General features: G+C 37.4%; 2 protein-coding genes across 3 annotated transcripts; one reads left to right on the plus strand and one right to left on the minus strand.

Annotated features, from left to right (window-relative positions):
• Nucleotides 1-358: 358 nt before the first annotated feature.
• LOC149132594 (uncharacterized) lies at nucleotides 359-15,038 on the minus strand. Of its 2 annotated transcripts, none has more exons than XM_089363201.1 (2): nucleotides 14,478-15,038; nucleotides 359-6,791 (listed from the first exon to the last, which is right to left on the minus strand). In XM_089363201.1, exon 2 carries the CDS (start codon nucleotides 6,194-6,196, stop codon nucleotides 4,406-4,408), a length of 1,791 nt encoding a protein of 596 aa, XP_089219327.1. In that variant the 5' UTR covers nucleotides 6,197-6,791; nucleotides 14,478-15,038; the 3' UTR covers nucleotides 359-4,405. The 2 variants fall into 2 exon arrangements, with proteins under 2 accessions (XP_089219327.1, XP_089219326.1); XM_089363200.1 differs by lacking the exon at nucleotides 14,478-15,038 and adding an exon at nucleotides 9,029-9,620.
• On the plus strand, nucleotides 13,882-20,119 carry LOC106870102 (uncharacterized). The gene is made up of 2 exons (XM_014916087.3): nucleotides 13,882-14,349; nucleotides 18,109-20,119. The coding sequence occupies exon 2, from the start codon at nucleotides 18,500-18,502 to the stop codon at nucleotides 19,805-19,807; it is 1,308 nt and encodes a 435-aa protein (XP_014771573.1). The 5' UTR covers nucleotides 13,882-14,349; nucleotides 18,109-18,499; the 3' UTR covers nucleotides 19,808-20,119.
• The last annotated feature ends 987 nt before the right edge of the window (nucleotides 20,120-21,106 follow it).

Genomic DNA, 21,106 nt, shown 5'->3' on the forward strand with positions numbered 1-21,106 from the left:
GTGCACCAGTACAGAGGAGGTTGTAAAGTCCCTGATGGGGACAGGACTGAATATCACCTGGAAATGACTATGAAACACCAATTATAATGTAATGTAGAAAAGGAAAAAACCCAAACAAACTGTAACCATGGAGGTCCAACAGCTGTGAGCTTCATGTGGTGGACTGTTAACAACAGTGTCATCACAAGTGCAAACCTTATAACAACAGCCATGCCGCAGTCTACCTGGTTGTCAAAGCAGGTTCCAGTCAAATGATTAACAAGAGGAAGGATACCCAGTTCTCAAGACAATTGCTTCACCTTGGCTGGCATAAAGCGAAACAGATAAAATGAAAATAAAAAATAAGCAAAAGACACTGTTTTCTAGTGAGTCAGTTGATTAAACTGGTGCATTTTGAAAGCTATTTATTTACATCACCATGACAACATTGAATACAAGGATTAACAAAAGTCTGATTGAACAGAGATGTACAGCACAACATTCAACAACTAAGATTGGTTCGCACATTTATTTTGGAGGGGGTGGAGAGACTGTTACTGTTGGGAGGGGGGAGCCTGGATATTTTTCAACAATATTTATGATTTAATTAACCAGGTACACTATGTTCTCTGATTCATTAAAACAACACTAATAATTACCAAGCTGGAGCACTGCAGAGGAAAGGTGGAAGAATGCAATTAAATGAACGATCTCGTCAGATTCTACAGATGGAAATGGACAGAAATAGTGGAATTTCAAACCATTTCTTATAAATAATTAATTTCTGACAGACATTAAAGTAGAAGTGTGTAACGAGATTAACTCTAAAACCTTGGTAGATATTTTAGTTTATAAGCCCCAGAAAGGTGAACAACAAAGTGGATTCCAACAGGATTTGAACTCAGAACTTAAAATAACTAAATACCACATGACATTTTGGCCATAGTGCCACCAATTCTTATCTTTTATCCTTTGTTTCAGTCTGTGGCCAGGCTGGGGCACCAGCTTGAAGAATTTTAGTCGAATGAATTGACCCCAGTACTTATTATTGTTTTGTAAAACCTTGTACTTATTCTATTAGTTTCTTTTGCTGAACTGCTAAGTTACAGAGGCATAAACACACCAACACCAGTTGTCAAGCAGTGGAGGACAAACAGACACACGACAGGTTTCTTTTAGTTTCCATCTCCCAAATCCACTCACAAGTCTTTGGTTGGCCTGAGGCTATAGTTGAAACAGTAGATGACACTTGCCCAAGGTGCCATGCAGTGGGACTGAACCCAGAACCATGTAACTGGGAAGCAAACTTCTTCAAATCATGTTGTAATAATTAACATGAAGTATGGTGACACAAGACACATGTAATGTCTTCTTTTGTGTTCCAGCAACCTGGATTTGAACCCTACAACAGCTCACTACAATTAGAAGATGGGCTGGAGGGGTAATTCAAAAACCCAGTCTTCAGTTACACAATAATTCTTACATTTGTGTGTATGTCTATATATATATACTGAATAATCTTTTTCTGGTTTGTAAACATACACAAATATATATACATGCATAAATATATTCATACACACACACAAACACACACGCACATATATACAAGGCAAGGAGACAGTAATCACACAGCTAGAATGCTTTGTGATATTCAATCTGGGCGTTTGTACACTGGGTTCAAATCTTGCCACGGTCAACTGTGCTTTCACCCTTTCAGGGTCAATAAATATAATACCAGTTAGTATGAGGATCGATTCTTCTCCTCTTCCTTTCTTTCTCTACAAGAAATAAGTTTCTTCAGACCTGGAGAGAAATAGCCCTGACTAACTTTCAAAATTACTCAAGATATACTGTATGTCACAAGAATATGTGTATAATTATATATACACATGCACACATATACATATGTATGTACCATACTTTAAGGTGTATAATGAACCCTTTTTTGTCCAAAAAAAATATGGGAATTTCTTATACATGGATAGTATCATAATCCCTTACAAAACCTTTTTTCCAAATTTTAAACCCCTTAAAATTAGGGGGTTCCTTATACACTTTAAAATATGGTATATAATATACATACATGTGAGTGTGTGTGTATGTATATATATATATATAGTTACACACAAAAACATACATACAGACACAACTCAAAGACATCCAGGATCTGAGCCCCCTGCCTCCCTTACAAAGTAAACATGTTCCCCTATTGACTCATGTCCCCACTTTTATATAAATTTGCAAACAGAAATTGACAATGAAGAAGTGTTTTTGCTACATAAATTGTTGACGAGTGAAACCATAGAAATAAACTGATGAACGCAGTTTTAAAAGCTTTTGAAAACACCCAAAAATGAAGAGACTCTACACTACCAAGTTGGAAACACATAAAATTCTTTAGTTCTTATTATCGGATCAAAATAGACAAATACGAAGATCTAACAACTGTCAGGACTGATGCTGAGACCTAAGTAATTATTCCATATTACAGAGTTTCTCGGAATTGCTAAAGAATTTTTTCTCATTCAGTATTTCGTATATATACATGGTCTGATCAATGAGTATCCAGACTGTTGCTATAGTAACGAAGCTTGAGCACACAGAGCGAAGCTGCTAGGCACAGATTGACCTTGAACTCTACTGTGCATGTGCACTAAGTTTTAACACTCTAGCTCACTTCTGCTGTTTACAGCAGTGCTTGAAAGGAAGGTGTGTAGCGTGTGATCATCACATTGACCATGACAGAGAAAGTTGAGCAGAGAATCTGCATCAAATTTCGCCAAAATCTTGGCAATACCTGTTCAGAGGCCTATGCAAAGTTTTCATTGTTCTCGACACAATCAAGGAGACACCGAAACCCATCTTTTTGGTCAACTGAAAGCAGTTTTGGCACAAACTTAGCAGACACATGACTCATACCCAAATCTTCAGTGATAATGGACTGCACTGAACCGGAACTAATCTTCTGATAACTCACGGAAGGTGATTTGATGATTTCCCCTCACAGCTGCACGCACATCTGCGATGTTTTTCTCAGTTCTGCTGGTTGCCGATCTCCCAAATTGTTCGTAAATATCATCATTTATTTGGCCATCTTGGAAATGTCTGAACCACTCATACACTTTTTGCAGCTTTGTGTAGGCCTCTAGGCAGATATCGCCATGCCAACTTTCCCTGTCATGGTCAATGCAACGATCACATGCTACACACTTTCTTTCCAAGCATTGCTGTAAACAGTGGAAGTGAGCTAGAAAATTAAAACTTAGTGTGCATGAACAGTAGAGTTCGAGGTCAATCTGTGGCAAGTGGCTTCTCTCTGTGTGCTTTAGCTTTGTTACTATGGCAACAGTCCTGATCAGACCTCGTAAATATATATATATATATATATATATATATATATATATATATACACATACTGCAGATGAAGGTTTTTTTATGTTCAGCAGATACAGATGTTATCAGTTGAGAACTTGCTAATGACATTCCAATGTACCCTTAAACAAGGCACTTCATTCTACTTAACCCATTTAAGCTAAATACTGAAAGTAGCCAACACTCCCATTTTGTATTTGAGTTGTTTGCATTATTATTATTATTATTATTGTTATTATCATCATCTTGTGATGGCTACAGCAATCTGCTTGTCTCAGTAATAGGTGATCAGCCCTCCATTTGGATGAAGCAGATTCTACGAGCGAAGATATCTACATGTACACTACGAGTAAACCATGACCAAACTTTCAGGAAGGAAATGGATTGTGTAATGACTACAAATGACAGATGTATAACAAGAAAACAATTCTACAGCAAACTGACTGATCAAGGAAATAGTCATTATTAAATTAAACTTGGTATTCAGGACAAAGGTAGGTTCTTTTACCCTTATAACCCTAACCCTTTCATAGCCATATTTTTAATGAAGTACACCTCCTGGATGTTTCAATTCATCTGGAAAATATTCAAGATGGCGGGCTTTGATAAAATGGTTAACTTCATCATTATTAAACTGGTGTTTGGAACATAAAATGTTTACCACAAAATTAAAACAGGTCTCGGAGTGGGTTTGTATCATAGAAAGGGCAATTTCAGGTTGGTATGAAAAGGGTTAAAAGATGAAGAAAATAAAGACATTAAGGAAGCTACAAATGGTTAATTACATGGACTACATATACTATAATGGTTGGATGAGGTGGAAAGTATTTCAAAAATAATGATTTTACAGCTTAATCAGTTCTAGAAAGCAATTAGATCTGATTGTCATTCGGTATGAAATACAATGGAAAAGAAAACTCTGGTGAAGATTACTGCCCTAAATGCTGTTAAATCTAGCAATGTTAATCCAATTACAATCCCAGTAGATTACACACAATCAATCTACATGTAACATTAGTTTTCTGTTGCCTAGATACTTGACCATTTTGGTTTCTTACAGACATAAATACTTGGTGACTGCCGGAAGGTGATCAATATGTTTCATTGACAAGGAGATAGCAGTGTTATTGTTCTGATTCTCTTTGTGTGTTTTGGAGTGACGTCGAAGGGAATCCTGTCGGGAAAATCTCTGCAAGCAAACCTCACATGCGTACGGTTTCTCTCCGGAATGAGTGCGACTGTGAATTTGAAGTTTATTTCGCTGTGCAAATGTTTTGTAACAGATTTCACATTTAAATGGTTTTTCCCCTGTGTGTGTTCTCTGATGAACCTGCAAAGTATCTTTGCGAGCAAATTTTTTCAAGCAAATTTCGCAGTGAAATCTCTTCTCTCCTGTGTGCATTCTCTGATGTATTTTTAAATAATCTCTATGGGCAAACTGCTTCAGGCACATGGCACACTGGTATGGTTTTTCACCTGTATGGGTTCTTTTGTGTTTCTCAAGAGCGTTTCTTTGAAAAAAAGATTTGGGGCATGCATCGCAATGAAATGGTTTAACACCTGTATGAATTCGAGTATGAATTTGAAGCTTGTCTTTTTGTGAAAACTGCTTTAAACAAATCTGACACTGGAATGGCTTCTCTCCCGTATGAACACGCTTATGAATCTCAAGAGTATCACGGCGTGTGAACATTTTATCGCAAAGGTCACAATTATACTTTTTTTGCCGTACATGTGTCCCACGATGTACTTGAAGTTTATCTCGTTTAGCAAAGTCTTTACCACAGACATCACAGTGGAAAGGTTTCTCCCCTGTGTGTGTCCGGCGATGGATTACCAAAGTATCTTTACGTGCAAACTTCTGGATACAAATGTCACACTGATAGGGTTTTTCACCGCTGTGAGAACGCTTGTGTATTCGTAGGTAATCTTTGTTTGTAAAAGGCTCCTGGCAAATATCACATTGGTAAAGTCTTGCAACAGCCATATGGACCCTTTTATGGGACTGAAGATATTGTTTCTGTGTAAAACTTTTGGGGCAAATATCGCATTTGTAGAGATATGGCACTAAGTGTGTTCGCTGATGGAGCTGTAGATGAGCTTTGTTAGCAAAACTACTTGAACATAAACTACATTTGTACAATTGACCATCAGATTCGGTTTTGTTATGAAGTCTTCGATGGATACGTAAGTAATATTTCTGTGCAAATTTCTTGAAGCAAACTTCACATTCAAACGGTTTCTCTCCACTGTGTCTCAGTTGGTGAATTTGTAATGTGTCCCTGCGAGCAAATCTTTGCAAGCAAAAATCACATTCAAAAGGTCTTTCGCCAGTGTGTTTCCTCCGGTGTATAATCAGGTAGTGTCTCTGAGCAAATGCTTCTTGGCAGATTTCACACTGGAAGGGCTTCAGACCTAAATGAGACCGCTTATGAATCTGTAAAGTGTCTCTACGAGCAAACTGCTTTGAACACATGTCGCAATGGTAGGGCCTCTCGCCTGTGTGAGTGCGTCGATGCATTTCTAAAATATATTTCTGAACAAAGTGTTTGCCACAAAAATCACAAAAATACCTTTCTCCAAGATGTGTGGCAACTTTTGAAGAATGGTTCTCATCATTCCCCTGTGTTAACATTACAGGGGAGTCTTTCTTCTGGCCCGTTAGGATATCATTGGTATCAATTGTCTGGAATTTATTGCTGTTACTCGCCCCAATCATTGTAGTGTTGCTTGTTTTTGCAATAGAGGAAAGATAATATTGTAACTGCTTCGAATCAGCATCAGAAGGAAACACCAGTTCTCCTGTATGTGGCAGTTTCACAGATGCTCTGACCCCTGCTGCCATTGGTAGTTCTGGGTCATGCAGATTATTTAAGCAATAAGACTTTTCACTAATTAACACAGATCATTTAGAGGTCTGTCAATTGGTATCACTTAAAGGTATCCCTAACTTAACCTGACACAAAAAAGGGCCCCTTTCTTGCAGTTTTCAAAATCAAAATTTTATACCTCATTAAATATTTCCAGATCCCTAAAAGAAACTTTTTCAGTCATAAATAAATCATAAAATTCCTAGAGTTTCTACAGCAGTCTCAACCAAGACTTTATACTAAAACATCAATTAGCAGCAACAGTAAAACACCACTTGACTACAACAATGACAACAACAACAGTAACAAAATCTAAGGTGTATAAGTAGTAGTAGTAGTAATAGAAGTAGAAAGACTGTTCTCAGTGTTCACAATAAGACCTCAGTGGAATCATAACCAGAAATGTTAGTTCACTGATGATAGTCTTATAGTAACCATTCAGTTACATTCAGTATTCTTCAACATGGATCAATCATCAGGCTTAAAAACATGAAAAGAAACACCACTTGATTCCAGTTCTTCATCACAAACTGCCAATATTAAGTTCTGGGGAGAAAAGAAACAAGTTTTCTGAAAAAGAAGAAAGAAAGAAAAGCGTTATGATAAAAAAGATTAACCGTTTGGCATTCAGATTGCTCTGGCAAATGTAAAGCTTATTCATTCACACTGTTTTGAATTAATCATGCATTGTCTCATAACTTCAAAATTTCAGTGGTGTATTTGTATATTTTTGCACTGATATTGTAGGGTAGGTCTGAGAGGTTAGATCTGATCAGTTTTAACATAAAACGGGTAGAATATTTGGGCCAGATTAAATGTTAAAGGGTTATTTACATTTGCCAGATATTTGTCCTCATCTTGTTTGTTAACACATTTCTGCTGATATACCCTCCAGCCTTCATCAGGTGTCTTGGAAAAATTTCAAACCTCAGTTCTCATTCCTAAGGCATTTTTCAATGTTATTATTATTATTATTATTCAGGTCACTGCCTGGATTCAAACTCGGAATCTTGGGGTTGGTAGCCCATGCTCTTAACCACTACACCATGGAGTGAATTTTAGGGCTTATAAATCTAATATTTTCCTATCCTTCCTTAATACCGGTTCCTATATGCTACTCATATCTGCACTCAGTCTGCTTAGGACGTTGTTGTGTCCAAGCATATGTGCTGCTTCTTTTATTGGGGGGGGGGGGGCGGAATACGAAAAGTAAGAAACTGCTTAGCAGCAGATCATCTGTCTTTACATTCTGAGTTCAATTCCCACCAAGGTTGATTTGCCCTTCATCTTTTCAGAGTCGATAAAATAAGGACCAGAGGGAATGTTGGCTTACCTGCCCAGCCACCATGGAGGCATCATTCAAAAGCTACAACAATGCAAAGAAGTACATTGTGACCAGTGGTGTATAACAACATCTAAGAAGTCTGGTCGATAGAGTGATTGATATCCAACAAAGCAGTATTAACACAGCAGTAATTTATTAACCACCCTAGCTGCCAAGAATGTGTCAAATATGCAAATTAGTCAAATGAATTTACATGACCATAATGACATCTGAATTCAGAAAATGAAAAAAAAAAGGGGTGGGGACAACTAAATTAGGCATTTTGCCATTTGTCACTGATAAACAGCAGATTCTCTGCTTTTCCTACCAATTGAACCATTCCCAGTTCTGTGTTTTTTTTAATTAGCTAAAAACTCATCATTGATGAAATCCCAACTGGGGACTGAAACTAGTCCAGCTGACCCCTCTTTTTTATGTCCACAAACATATTTTAGATAAATACAGGTTGTTTATAATTGTCAATTATAGTTTTGGTCAAAGATTTAGATATAGTCTTTGGTATATGGACTTCACTGAAACAAAACACTGACTCACCTGAAATGTGTGTGTGTGTGTGTGTGTCTAATGTGTAAGCGACCTATATATGTGTATGTATATGTATACATGTTCATAAATGACTTTTTGTGAAGATATATACACAAATACGAGAGTGACCGGGGAAAGAGGGTTTGCAGGAATAGAAATCACAGCAGTTGTATGTTTAATAGATTAAAAGTACAAATTCATAAAGACCGTTTCATTACAAGCCACACCATTGCACCCCCCACCCACCTTCTCACAATGGAGACTTCACAACGAAAATTTACATTCTTTGTGAAGAGAACGAGAACAGAGCCAAAAATACAACCATTTCTGTATAAAATAGCTAACAGATGCACCACACTTGATAAAAAGATAGATCTGTGTATATAAATGTATGTGTGCGTGTATATATATATAGAGATATATACACACACACACACATATGTCTATGGAAGTAATGATGCGTATGCGAGGAAATCTGCCCATGTCAACGAAGCTAATTTATATGGTTTGATATCAACTACACCCATTATATATATATATATATATATATATATATATATATATATATATATATATAAGTATACTGAACGATGAGGTTCGGGGGTAGGGGGCAAAGAGACTGTGAGATCGATATGTTATGCTTATGTCTGCTATTGTAAGAGAACTGGATCATATCTTCGCATACATACATAGATATTATATATGTATATTGTATATATATATATATATATATATATATATATATATATACATATATACCTACATGGTTTATTGTATTATTTATTAAAGCCGAAGCAGGAGAAAACAAGGGAGAGAGAGCGAGAGAAGGAGAGAGAGAGAGAGAGAGATGTGGTACAGCAGTAACCGTTGTCTCCATGCTGCGAAGGACGAGACATACTTAATAGAAAATAGAACAAGAAATGGAATATTAACTCACCTGAACCTAATCGGGTTTTGTTTTTTATTTTGTAGACCAGCTGTCGGGGGCTTTTATTAGTATCTTTGGAGAGATTTTCATTGATAATGTTTTGTTTTGTTTTTTTTCACAGTGTTATTGTTATTGTGTAAGATATTAGGGGGACATTTTTCCCTCGTTGATTTATGCGGGGAAATACAAGCCCCGCCCTTCAACAAATTATGCAGTACACACACAAACACTTAATTATTATTATCTTTTTTTTGTGATTTATTTAGTTTTTCGGCGTTTTTTTTTCTCTCTCGCTATACATATATATATATCGATATAGAATTATAGACTTCTGAGAAAAGATTAGTAATAATAATAATGTAACCAATATATAAATACAATATAAAATATATAATAAAATAAAAAAGAAATTGCCCCAAGCTGCCAGCTGTGGACACACAGACAGAATATATTAGAGAGAGTGAGAGAGGCGGTGATTTACCTAATTGTAACGTCTCTACAATTATTTCCTCAGAGATTTTGGCTTCCTTTTGCATTTATACTATTTAATGCTACCAAGGAAGGAAAGAAAGAAGGAAAAAGAACGTTGCCAAAAAAAAAAAAAAAAAAAAGCGGCTATTTTCATATGATTCCTTTTATAAATCTGAATATCGAATTCTCTCTAGGTTTTACAATGAAATCTCAATTCGTTTTCCTTTAATTTCAGTTATATTTATTTAAATATTCTTCTATTGAAATACATTAAAATCTGATTTATTATTTTTATTATTATTATTATTATTATTATTATTATTATTATTATTTCAGTTTTTAAGAATAGCCAATTACATTAAAACAGTCGTTGTTTGACTTATTTTATGTATTGAACATAAAGAACATAAATTTGTCTTTTCCTCCTGCCTAATTAGTTTTAATTGGCTTTTCAATTCTCTGCTCCCTGTATTTAATATATTAATACTAATTTCGCTATTGCTTTTCATGTTAATGGCAATTCTAGATAATTTTCTCCATGATTATGTTAATTTTTCAAGCCAAATCGTAGACAATATTGTTGATATACAAAATTTTTTCAAAATCATTTCAACAAATATGGTCGAACTTATGCTTCACTGAAGAGGTAAATTAAAACCAAAACATGTCTGCAGTTGTTTCCCATACTTGTCAAAATCATTAGAATAATATTACCCCTCCCTCAGAGTGAAAAGCAGATTGTATGATACCTGTGTACCTACAGCTATGTTACGAAACAGTGAAACATGGGTTTTGACTACAGAGGACTTGTGAAGGCTTGAAAGAAATGAAGCTAGCATGCTCTGCTGGATGGGCAATGTCAGTGTGCATGCATGGCACAGTGTAAATGATTTAAGAGGAAAACTGGGTATAAGAGGTATCAGATGTTGAGTGCAAGAGAGAAGACTGCACTGGTTAGGTCATGTGATGCGTATGGATGTGGGCAGCTGTGTAAAGAAGTGCTGAGCTCTAATTGTGGAGGAATACCTGTGGAAGGGGTAGACCCAGGAAGATGTGGGATGAAGTGGTGAGAAAGGAACTTCAGATGTTGGGCCTCACTGAGGAAATGACAAGGGGCTGGTAGATGTGGTGATTTGATGTACTTGATAGGACGTGTCAAGCTAAGTAAAATCGTTGTCTTCCACACATACAGGCTTGTCCTTTGCAGGTGTTGATGCCACATAAAAAGGCACCCATGCTGGTGTTGCATTGACGCACCTGTGCCGGTACTACATAAGCACATCTATGTTAGTGGCCCATAAAAAAGCACCTAGAACACTCTCTTAACTGGGTGACTAAGGTTTAGTGGAAGATTTTAATTCGAAACTTATGAAAACAAGACATTTGTACTACAGAGCCAGGACTGGTTTCAGTCGGGTTAGTAACGAAAGGGTTAAGGTTCTGAGTTCATTTACGTTGCAGAAGCCCTCCTCCTCCACCTGACTGGATCCTGTGCCAGTGGCATGTAAAAAACACCATCTGAATGTGGTCGATGCCAGTACCCCCTGACTGGCTCTTGTGCTGGTGGCATGTAAAAAGCACCAACCAAATGTGACCAATGCCAGTACCCCTTGACTGGCCCCCATGCTGGTGGCACGTAAAATGATGATGATGATGACAATGATGTTATATATTTATTTTATATGTAGAATGGTGCCACATAAATGCACCAGTGCCAGTACCACAGAGAAAGCCCCCAGTACACTCCATAAAATAGTTGACATTAAGAAGGGCATTCAGCTGTAGAAACTATGCCATAGCAGACAATTGGAGATCGGTGCAGCTCTCCAGCCCTGCCAGTTCCTGTCAAACTGTCCAACCCATGCCAGCATGGAAAAGAGACTTTGGAGGTGGAGGAGGAGGATGATGGTGGTGGTGGTGGTCTATCATTAATGGTAATAATTTTAATCCAAGAATAAAACGTTTTGCATTTAAGATTAGATTAAACATTTACCTCAGTTTTGACTTTGATCAGAGATTATAATTTCATTTGGCGTTGTTTAGTCCTAGGTTACCTCCAACCAAACACACCTTTAATTAAGACATCCCATCCATGCCTATCTTGCCATTCATTTTTTTTTTTCCTTTCAAACAGCTAAACTAGAATGCCCGTTTTTTTTTAAAGATGACAGGTTTTGATTTGAGATAGGTTTGGTTGCTATTTTTAGCAAGTCAAGCGACTGTGCAACCAAGCACATGTTCTCTCATTGTTGACAGTTAGATATGTATCGATGTTTCCATTCACACTTGTGTCAAAAAATGATTTACCATGAAACTTAAAAATCTTTTAGTATCAATGTAATCTTAATCTTTTATTATAATTTAAAAACATTCTAACCATGGCCATCACATCTTATTTTGAAATATACTGCATCAACAAGGGTCACCAAGTAACTTGCAAGACAAAGACATCTCAGTTGAGAGGAACTGAGACAAGTGGCCATGGGCTAAATGAGAGGTTCCCACTAGTTTTGGAACCAGGGATGTGGAGACGAAACAAAAAACTTTGACTTCGACTCCAACTCCTCTACTATTGGCACGTCTGACTCCGACTCCTCTATGTAATTAAGTGATTGTGGTCTATTTTACCAACTCCGACTCCAGCTACCTCTTTATGTGTATCCGACTCCAACTCCACAGCTCTGTTTAGAACCCTGAAAAGGGGTCATGGATATTACCAAACCATTAAAATTATGCGTGACGGGTGTTTCGTCAACTTGTATTACTAAGTTCAAACCTTTTTATGACTATAGCATGGACAGAGATGACATTTACTAGGCTGGCTTAAATAAAGTAGAGGTTGTTAATATACTTTATCCTCTTACAAGAGATAACAGAATGTTCCTACAGTGGGCAGGAGAGTTTTGCAGTGGACAAACTAGTTTTATGGGACGCAGAATAATCTGACAGTTTTGAGAAAGCTCTGAAAAGTAGCAACACCTGACCACCTGACACTAGCGTAGCTCGTGTGCCGCCCAGATAGCAGCCAAGTCTCTCTCAAATTATACTCAACTATTTTAAATAAGGAAAGGACAGGTTACATGATGTATTTCTATATACCTCTAAAAAGATAGGATGGTCACGGCTGGAAAGCCTTTGATCATAGGTCTGTCAGGCTGGGTTGACCTGGACTAGAATAGCAATACCCACTCACACACACAAACCCATACACACAGTATACAATGTGTTACCACACAGTTCACAAGGAACTGGTCAATCTAATTTAGAAGATCCTACAGCATGGCACCATGGGTGCCATGCTTTGGGATCGAACCCAGAACTACAGAGTTGGAAATCACATAGCTGTATTAATGATAATAATCCTTCCTACGAGAAACACAACGCCTGATATTTTGGGGGCGGAGGTGAATCGATTACATCGACCCCAGGACTCAACTGGTACTTATTTTATCGACCCCGAGAGGATGAAGGGTAAAGTCAACCTCGGCAGAATTTGAACTCAGAACGCCAAGACGGACGATAATCATTCCTGCTATAGACACAAGGTCTAATATTTAAGAGGAAGGCGCTAGTCGATTACATTGACTCCAATGATCAACTGGTACTTATTTTATCGGCCCCGAAAGGATGGGAGGCAAAGTAAACCTCATTAATTAACCTTGATCGCAGAAATACGAAAAATAAACAAAGCATAAAAGAATTATTGTCATACAATTTAATAATTCATGGTCTAACTCACATCAGCATGGTACATGAACGTTAAACGATGATGATGATGAATTCAGGGATTATATGTTACCAACAGGATTCGTTACTTTGGCACAAATAAATATTTTAAGAAAAGAGAAATGGGTCTGTGTAATGTATGCCGCGGCTCTCTTGAACCCCTGAAACTTATTTCACAGCAACCTGTTGATCAGAGATTTATTACAATATCTCAGTAGCTGCCTTTCAATATCTTCAGAATCCCAATTTATGATACGCAACTTGTGTTATTAACCTATTTCCGAATAGTACTATTAGCTCGTTCTATCCATCAGCTCACTCTCATGAAAGTGTGCCGATTCCCAGCCTTCCTTCCATCGCATACTCCAACATAATTTTACTTTTCGACATCACCAAAGCATTAAATAAATGCTAAATCGTAAAGAAAGATAGGGATTTACAAGTTGTAGCGATTTTCGTCTTAAGCAAATAATTAAACGGTGTGAATTAAACCCTAGGCGGGTGCAGTAATAAATTTTAAAAACATAATAAAGACATATTTTTGAAAGAATATAAATTTTAAAAAATCTCTGGGAACTTGAATATTTCTGTAAAATGTGATTATTATTGTAGAGAATTAAATAACAGAAATGGGAGATATTTATTGCTGATTAGGCGTTATTTAGATAGGAAGGTGAGAGAATGCGACTATTATCTAAGAAGAATCCCCAAACCGAAAAAAGCTGACCTTTTCAGCTTTCTTTGTCTGGAAGAGAACAATAAGGGGAACCGGTGTCAGCGGTGTGACTTCAACCATTTACACAAATCTCACTACGATTTCTTGGATAATTATTCAGTTTATTAGTCATAAATTGCTTCAGAATAACGACGAAAATATATTTAAGTGTGATGTACATGAATGAATTAGTTAATTAACGTTTGTTAATGAGATAATTTGGAGTGAATCCAGTTGGTGGGTTGTGAGTGCAGTGGTTGTCTCCCCTGTGTTTACATGGACGGCTTTCCTCGGTGATCTTCGAAAAACTTTGGTCTTCCCTCTCACAGGGAACACCTTCCAAAGCGACCGATTTCAAATATTATGGACAACATTTATGGTGCTTTCAGTGTTACAGCAAAATATTTCGCGAAAAAAGGTAAGCTATGGAGCATTGCTATTGAAACAGTGTATAAATGTAATCATAGATATCGTGGTATATATAAATATATGTGTGTGTGTGTAGAACGAAGTGGAGATATATATAGAGAGATGATGTATAGATACCTCAACGAAGCCTTCCAGATCACATTGTCTGCATCCACATCAGTTCTAGTCCACTGGAAAAATGTTGTTCATCGTGTTTTCGAAGAATTTCGTTGGACGATCGCAGCAAAACAAATACATCACAATTGTTATGGCTTTCTAACTAAATAGATCTGTTTGGTTTTAAGGTCACAGTTTACACATGTTTAGCCGCCTTTGTGTGATAAAAGAGAAAATGTGCAGGTTTCCTTACTGTTTCCTTTCAAAATAGCTCAACATTTTAGTTTGGTTCGTTAATTCCAAAGGAAAATCTTTCTCCAATTCTTTTGAATTCACGCTTACTTCCTCTCTCATTATCTCTCTCCCTCTCTCTGCAATACTTTGTTCTCTTTCTCTTTCCCCCTTTATCACTCTCTATCTCTCTCCTCTTCCTATCTTTCCTCACTCACTTTTCCATCCTCTCTATCTTTTTTGCTTTTTGTCTCTCTCTCTCCTTTACTCTCCCTTGTCTCTCTTTTCGATTGCTTTCTCTCTCTTGCTATCTCTCCTCTCTTTCTCACTCCCTCGCTCTCCCCACTCTCTTCTGCTATCTCTCCTCTTTCTCTCCACCCTCCCTCACTCTTATGCTGTTTTTCTCCCCCTCTATCTATATGTCTTCGTCTCTTTCCCTCCCCCCTCTCTACTTTCTCCGATCTCAATTCGGAGGGAAACCAATTTTTAAAAAAAATGACCTCATCCATACAAATAAGTCACAAACCACCAACAATCTATGGCTTTCGTTGTTAGATTCTTTTACTTTCGTTTCCACAGAAGCCATCAACACGTTTCTTTCATATATTATTTAATATTAAATGACAACATAGCTTCTAAATGCGCGGGCATTTACTAACAGCCTCTCACACCCTGGTCCACCTTTGCTATTGTTTAACCCTCACTTAGCCTTCATCGACCAGACCTTATCATTAAAGACAATTCCACCCATGACCATCTCATCTGAGATTTCAGATATGTATCTAGGACTACATTATCATATACGTCTTTACCATTTTTAAAAGATAGTTAGGGGTTAGATTTTGAGGGAGATTTAGCTGCTATCTTTAGCAAGTCTGACGACCACAAATACAATTTACATACAAACCTATGTATTTGTGTTAAATCGCTTATAATAGTGACCAGATTGTCTCTGCGTTAAAATTGCTGTTTTTTAAATTAAGTTTTAGTAAACTGAAAATCTAGAATCCTTTAAATCATTAAATATTTCGGAATCGATGTCCCATACTTCAGGGGCAGGGAAAAGAATGGTTTTATTTTCTTGCACTTTTCTTTTGATATCCCCCTCTTTCATACAACAGTAATTACGATCCTGGGCAATTGTTTTTCCTCTTAAGTGAGAATAGTGTCTAACATTCGGCATGATTGAATCGCTGTATTAATTTAAAACATAGATTTAGATTTAAAACTATCGGCAAAAGTAAAGAATACGTACACCCGGTGTTTAGGGTTAGGGTTTAGATTTAGGATTAGGATTAGGGTGGTGTTTGTATTCTTTACCTCCGCCAAACTATAATAATGATTTCTTAATTTAGGCTTAATTTTTGTAGAAGGCGGGGGTAGTCGATTGTGTCGTTCCAAGTACTCGACTGGTATTTTATATTTCCCGAAGGAATAAAAAGCAAAATTGACCTCAGCAAGATTGAACTCAGGACATCGAGAAATTGAAGTAATGCCGCAAGACCCATTTTCCGACCTTCTAACAGTTCTTCCAGTAAAGTTAGACAACAGAATCCGGAGAGGCTGACGTTTCGGGGGCTGTCTCTTAATCTGATTGTGTATAATATATGATAAATAGATCGGGAGATAGAGGGAAGTTTTTAACATTTACGTTAGTTTTTTTTTTTTTTTTTTTTGAGATTTTCAGTATTTTTTTTGTTTCGTTTAATTTTGAAAAATTTGGTAACATAACTCATTCTTTGGCTGGTATTTGGAACATGAATTAACAAAGAGTTTGGTGAAAAGTTTTAATTTAAATCGCTAAATCACCTGAAAACTGTAAGTTTGTAATCTTAGGACCAGAATCGGTCTTGGTATCAAAAGGAGAATTTCTTTTCTTTTTACCCTCTCAACAGAAGGAGCTGCCCTAAAATATTAGATGTCTCCACCCCATGCCATGAGGAACTTCGTCAAAAATAAAAGTTTCGTTAGTTCTGAAATTCTTTGGAACGGAGACAATGACAGCTTTGGGAGTTAATTAAACAGGTTGGTTGTCGTCATGTGGTCAGTAAGTGACATTTGGAGATGGAATTGCCAGGGCAAGTCTCTTAATTCTGTGTCATTTTATTCACCAATCTGTTGAACAACAGAGCCGCTAAGTGGTTGGTGGAGCTGTTAGAAATAGCAGCCATATCTCCCTCAAATTACACCCTATAATCTTGAGAAAAGAAATAAAGGTATTCATTGAATAATGTAACCCTAAGTTCAAGGTGTCTGCAGAACAGAAATGGTGGTGATAGTCATGGCTGGAATGCTTTTTGATCATACGTTTGTTTGTTTGCGGTTGACCTAGGGTTAAACAGCAATAACAAGAAGTGATTGTTATCTGACTAATCAGAATTTAGAACTAAACACTAACTTGTTGTTCATAGAATGGTGTTGGTGGCGGGGGTGAGATGGTAGTGGCGGCGGCGGCGGCGACGTCTGGGAGACAACTATGACGACGATGGTCTAAACTTTTAAGGCAAAAATTTTTTATTTAAACAGGTTTTTTTTAAAGATGAGAGATGCAGGTTGCAAGAAGACAGACTTTTTTTTTTTGTGAATTTATATGATTTTCCACTGAGAAATCCAATGGGTGGTCTTGGAAAACAGGCAACAGAGAGCTTCAATAAATTACCACCAAGGGGCACACTATGTTACCTGATGTTCCCATACAAATGCCACCTGTTTTTTGTTTGGTTCTCATCTCAACTAATTACCTTACCTCTTAAGTCTTTCTCGCCTCACATCAGCCCTATTAACCCCCTAATGTTTGCAGGTAACATGTAATGGTTAATGTATGCAGCTATCATTGCAAGTTGGGCTCCTGTCCTAGCATGGTGTGACTGCAAGCAATGCGTTTGTGTTTCACCCTTTAGCATTCAGATTACTCTGCCAAATGTAATGCTTATTTATTCACATTGTTTCAAATTTATCCTTCATTATCTCATAACTTCTGAGATTTTGGTGATGTGATTGTGTATTTTAAGAATGACATTGTAGGGCACATGTGAGAGGCCAGTTTAAATGCCCCTCCCCTCCAACACTGCATACTCAATGTTTACATCAGTGGTTCTCAACCATTTTTTACTTATCAACCCCTTTCATTCCTGTTTCACTCTATTATCTCCAAGCCCCCCTCCCCAATGTTAAAATATCCTATTATATTTTTATAATTAAATATCTAAGGAATTTTATAAAAAATTGTGAAAATATATTGTATATTATAGAATTATAACCAATTTACTGCACATAAATGTTAACAAAATCTTAAACAGACCCCCCTAAAGGTCATGTGGACCCTAGTCGAGAACCCTTGGCCTTCGTTTTCTTTCTAATGTCGCCATCCATTATGATTTGTCTCCTTTGTTCTGATACTTTCATTCTTTTTATTTTACAGATAACTGCTGCTGATTGAGAAATACACAAACACGAGAAGGAACCCTCATTTGTGTGATGCAATTCTCCTCTTTATAACATTTCTCTCAAAGACATTTCCACCAAATCTAAATCCTACAACACCTTCTCTTACCACTCAGCTATTCCCGTTGATGAATGCGATAATGAGATCTTCAGTCTAATCACTGTAAATGAAGCCTCTCTTGTCTTACACTTGACCATTTCTCAGCTGTGTCACCCAAACAAATGCGATGATAGAAATGAAGAACCTACCACACCCACCCCACTTGCAGACTGCCACAGTCTCCACACAGAAATTACGTTTCTAATAACACTTCTGCCCTTTTAGGACATATTTTGCTTTTGTGTTTTCCACTGTGGTTACCATAGCAATGGAGGACAATCTGACAACCCAACAAGTGGTTGGGAAGTCGACATCAGACAACAATATTTGCAGTGACAAGGGCTTTGCGTCTATGGAATCCTTAACAACAACACCAATATCGACTGTTGTGCACACGCAGCTGCAGCATACAGAGAATAACATGCACAGTGCATCGGTGAAACAGAAACGCTCTGAGCCGCAGACATTACAGCAGGCAGTGGTTGAGCTTGTCGAGGTGGAAGAAAAGAAAGTTTTTGGCAATGACTGTTTTGATTTCAGCACCGGTTCTGAAAATAATGATCATCATCACCATCACCATCATCACCACCACAGCAACAACAGTAACAACAACAGCAACAACCATCATCATCATCACATTCATGGTCATCACAACCATCAGTATGAACATCACTCTCACATGAAACCTCTTTACGGCCAGCCATCGGTGAAGACTGGCAGACGGTCCCAAACAGGGGAGAGGCCTTTCCGATGCGAGATGTGTGGTTACGCCTTCTCACGCAACGACCATCTAGTACGACACATGAGCAGCCACCATGGGGAGAAGCTCTTTAAATGTGACATTTGCGGCAAGGCACTGTCCCGGCGGGATCATCTGAAGGTCCACAAGAGAATCCACTCTGGAGAACGCCCTTACAAGTGCACCATCTGTGGATTTGCCTTTTCTCGCCATGACCACCTGGTCAAGCACAACCAGCCAAATAAAGGTCGTCGGAAACTGAGTTGCGTACCTCAAGTTTCCCAGTTGAAAGTTGAACCCGAGACACAGTTAGAACTTGCGGTACCTGTGAGTACAGAGGTGCTACCCGTGAGTACAGAGGTGCTACCAGTACCTGTGAGCACAGAGGTCTTACAGCAACCTACAATTTGTCAAGTTGATCTCAACCAACCACAACAAATAGCAACGACCAGTGTTGACAACAACAATATTATCAGCCACAACAACACCATTAATGCTGAACTCGTTCAGCAAAAACAACAACAACAACAAGAACAGCAGCAGCAGCAGCAACAACAACTCTATTCAGCCATTGCTACAACAACTACCGGGGCCCAGACTGTACAAATGTATTCAATGGCTCAGATTTTTCCTACCACCATACAGATGTCACCGACTGCAGCACAAATATTCCCAACGACCATACAAATGAACGCTGCTACAGCACAGATATTCCCTACCCTGCAAATGTACCCCATCAGCACACCAGTAAATATTGCTACCACGCCTGTCTACACGACAAAGCAATTGGCAGAAGTAATGGTCACCCCTCATGTTGATACTGCTGGCCAGCAATGAGCCATGGAACTCCCACCACCATTTTGTTCTTCTTGTCTTTAGCTGTCAGTTTGAAAAAACAAACGGAAAACAAACTATTTCCATCACACCTTTTATTAGTGAACAATTCGGCTAAATTCCTTCCAACACTCTTAACTATTTAAATCTCTTCTTTAAAAAAGACAAACATATTTTCTGTTTTTTATCATTATCATACATATAGATGTGTGTAACGTATGTATGTAAGTGTGTTTGTGTGTAATCCAAACATGTTTCACAATCTCATCACTTATGATTCTAGTCTCTAAATATATACGATTCTCTGCCACACAATTAGACCTTTATTTAGTATTCTATTTTTTAAATATTTCTATTTTCTGCTAAAGTTTCCTGTCCACAACATATAAATAATTATACACAATAGTAAGTATATTTCTAACCTAGAGCACTTACGAAACTCTACGTTGCATTAGAAATTGTTTTACTGTTTACATTCACACTTAATCAAAAATGCACCGATAGATGAACACAGATATGGGTGTTTATGAGTATATGAGTGTATATATGTTCATATATAAATATGTGTGTGTGGATACATATATCATGTATGTGTATGTGTGTGTATATATATGTATGTATGTGTATATATATATATATATATATATATATATATATATATATATATATATATATATTATATATATATATATATATATTTATATATATATATCCTTCCTTCCTATCCCTTGACCACATAGCCATTGGAGCATTCATTGACAACGTTGCAACCAGATTTTGTCACTTCTTTTGGTCTTTTGCTGTCCTCTGTGAGTCAGCAGAATTGAGGCCTGTCCAGTCGGTCTGCGATCTTACTCTGGGCATTGACTGGTACGGTATGGATTCCAGTCTGATTGTCAGCATCATGAATATATCATGGGCAAGTTAACTTGGTGGCACCCAGTCTTCTCCAGGCTGTCAGCCACAACCATATGCCTCTACCTGAGACATACCTTGGCCCTGAACACTAAGCCATTGATCTGAGCAAGTCCCTTTGCTGTAGTCAGGTGTTAATCCTGGTGTTTAGCCTATTAAACTCATCCATAGCTCAAGGCTATCAGGCAGATAGTAATAATGATTGTTTTGCCAAATATTTATGTATGTATATATATGTATTTATATATATATATATATATGTGTATATCTAAATATGTGTGGATATATGTGAGTGTGATGGTGCAAGTCCTTGTAGTTTGGTAATGGGTTCATGATCATAAGGTATTAGGTTCAATTCCTGAACCAGGCAGTGCATTGTGTCCTTGA

Source organism: Octopus bimaculoides, chromosome 14 (genome assembly GCF_046866305.1).
Source record: "Octopus bimaculoides isolate indiv1 chromosome 14, ASM4686630v1, whole genome shotgun sequence".
Classification (NCBI taxonomy): Eukaryota; Metazoa; Mollusca; class Cephalopoda; order Octopoda; family Octopodidae; genus Octopus; species Octopus bimaculoides.

Excerpts from the sequence above, each read along its gene's own strand:
- LOC149132594 (XM_089363201.1), bottom strand. The coding sequence starts at position 6,196 with ATGGCAGCAGGGGTCAGAGCATCTGTGAAACTGCCACATACAGGAGAA.
- LOC106870102 (XM_014916087.3), top strand. The coding sequence starts at position 18,500 with ATGGAGGACAATCTGACAACCCAACAAGTGGTTGGGAAGTCGACATCA.